Source organism: Halichoerus grypus, chromosome 5 (genome assembly GCF_964656455.1).
Source record: "Halichoerus grypus chromosome 5, mHalGry1.hap1.1, whole genome shotgun sequence".
In the NCBI taxonomy this organism is placed as follows: Eukaryota; Metazoa; Chordata; class Mammalia; order Carnivora; family Phocidae; genus Halichoerus; species Halichoerus grypus.
The window spans coordinates 61,926,389-61,927,871 of record NC_135716.1 but is presented as its reverse complement, the minus strand read 5'-3'; the positions used below and the strand labels follow the sequence as shown (position 1 = coordinate 61,927,871).

Sequence of the window (1,483 nt, the reverse complement as noted above, 5' to 3'; positions counted from 1 at the left end):
TTGTCAGTTTCTTAGCTTCTAATTCCCCTGCTGTAACCCATCCTCCTTTTGAAAGAGCAGGAAAACCATGGTACAGTTACACCTGAGCAGACAAAAGCCATGATATGCACACATCTACTACTTCTAGGTACAGGAATGCATTAATATCTGTAAAAATATAAATGCAATTCCTCTTAGGCAATTCCTGAGCATAAAAGTGTCCCTTGTCATGTCTCTCAGGTGAGGTTGAGAAGCCGGCAGGTACCACGCTCTGTCCTCTTGGTCTCCCGCCACAATGGAGTACCTCATCTGGGGCCCCAACTAAGGCCTTCTCGCCTTCAGCCAGGTGGCCACTAACGGTGTTGTCCAGATGAAGGACGATCATGACAAGATGCTTAAGAGGAGTGAAGAAATCTTATTCCTCTGTGTTGGAGAGGCTGGAGACACAGTACACTTTGCAGAATATATTCAGCAAAATGAGCCACTTTATAAGATGCAAAATCATTATGAATGGACTCCCATAGCAGCAGCTAATTTCACATGCCGAAACATGACTGACTGTCTTCAGAGTCGGATCCCATACCATGTCCACCTCCTCCTGGCCGGCTATGATGGGCATGAGGTTCCAGCACTCTCCTACATGGACTACCTGGCAGTATTGACCAAGGCTCCTTTTGCAGCCTTCCCATGGCTATGGGGCCTTCCTGACTCTCAGTATTCTGGACCAATACTACACACCAACCATCTCTTGTGAGAGGGCAGTGGAACTTCTTGGGAAATATCTAGAGGAGCTCCAGAAATGTTTCATCCTGAATCTACCAACCTTCAACGTCCCAATCATTGACCAAAATGGCATCTAGGACCAGGACATTTCCTCCCCTAATAGGGCTCCTAACCTCATGCCCTCCCTCCCATTTGCCAGGGAACTTTTTTTGATGGCCTCCTTTATCTTTTTCTATTCCTTTGACTCTCATCCTTCATAGATGATTAATTCACAATAAAGCTGAATCTGGATAAATTGGGGGGAAAAAAGTATCCCACATGGGGGATGGGTTTTTAGATTTTATCCCATTCAGTAATTTGCCATTTTTCTTTTAATAGCCTTTCCAAAATTAATGTTTTCTATAGATAGATTTTTTTGGATAGGGGTTTGCAACAACAAAAGCTGTACAAAGAGGTTGGTTTATTAATAACAGTGCAACTATTATTTTTCAATCAGCTGGGTTATTCTGAGTAGTGTTTTTTTAAACTAAGAGTATTTATCATCAACTAACTCAGAATGACTTCTTCCCATTTATGTGCCCTTTGTTATTATGAGAAAATAACCCATCTTGAAAAATTGCTAGGTAATAAGAAATAGATTCATTCCCCATCTTAATTAGACCTTTATTCAAGAGTTCACCAGCATTCACTGAACATCTTATTTATACTCTGCACTGGGCTACACATTGGAAATACATGGATAACTAGTACATAGATTTTTATTTCAAGAATCCCAGAGTCA

The 1,483-nt window shown here is 41.5% G+C and overlaps 1 protein-coding gene across 1 annotated transcript; it reads left to right on the top strand.

The window, feature by feature from the left end:
- Nucleotides 1–215: 215 nt before the first annotated feature.
- LOC118546594 (proteasome subunit beta type-2) lies at nucleotides 216–852 on the top strand. Its single transcript, XM_078071681.1, is given in 2 exon segments — nucleotides 216–664; nucleotides 666–852. Coding segments are annotated over 2 exon segments (564 nt in total). The 5' UTR covers nucleotides 216–274; the 3' UTR covers nucleotides 840–852.
- The last annotated feature ends 631 nt before the right edge of the window (nucleotides 853–1,483 follow it).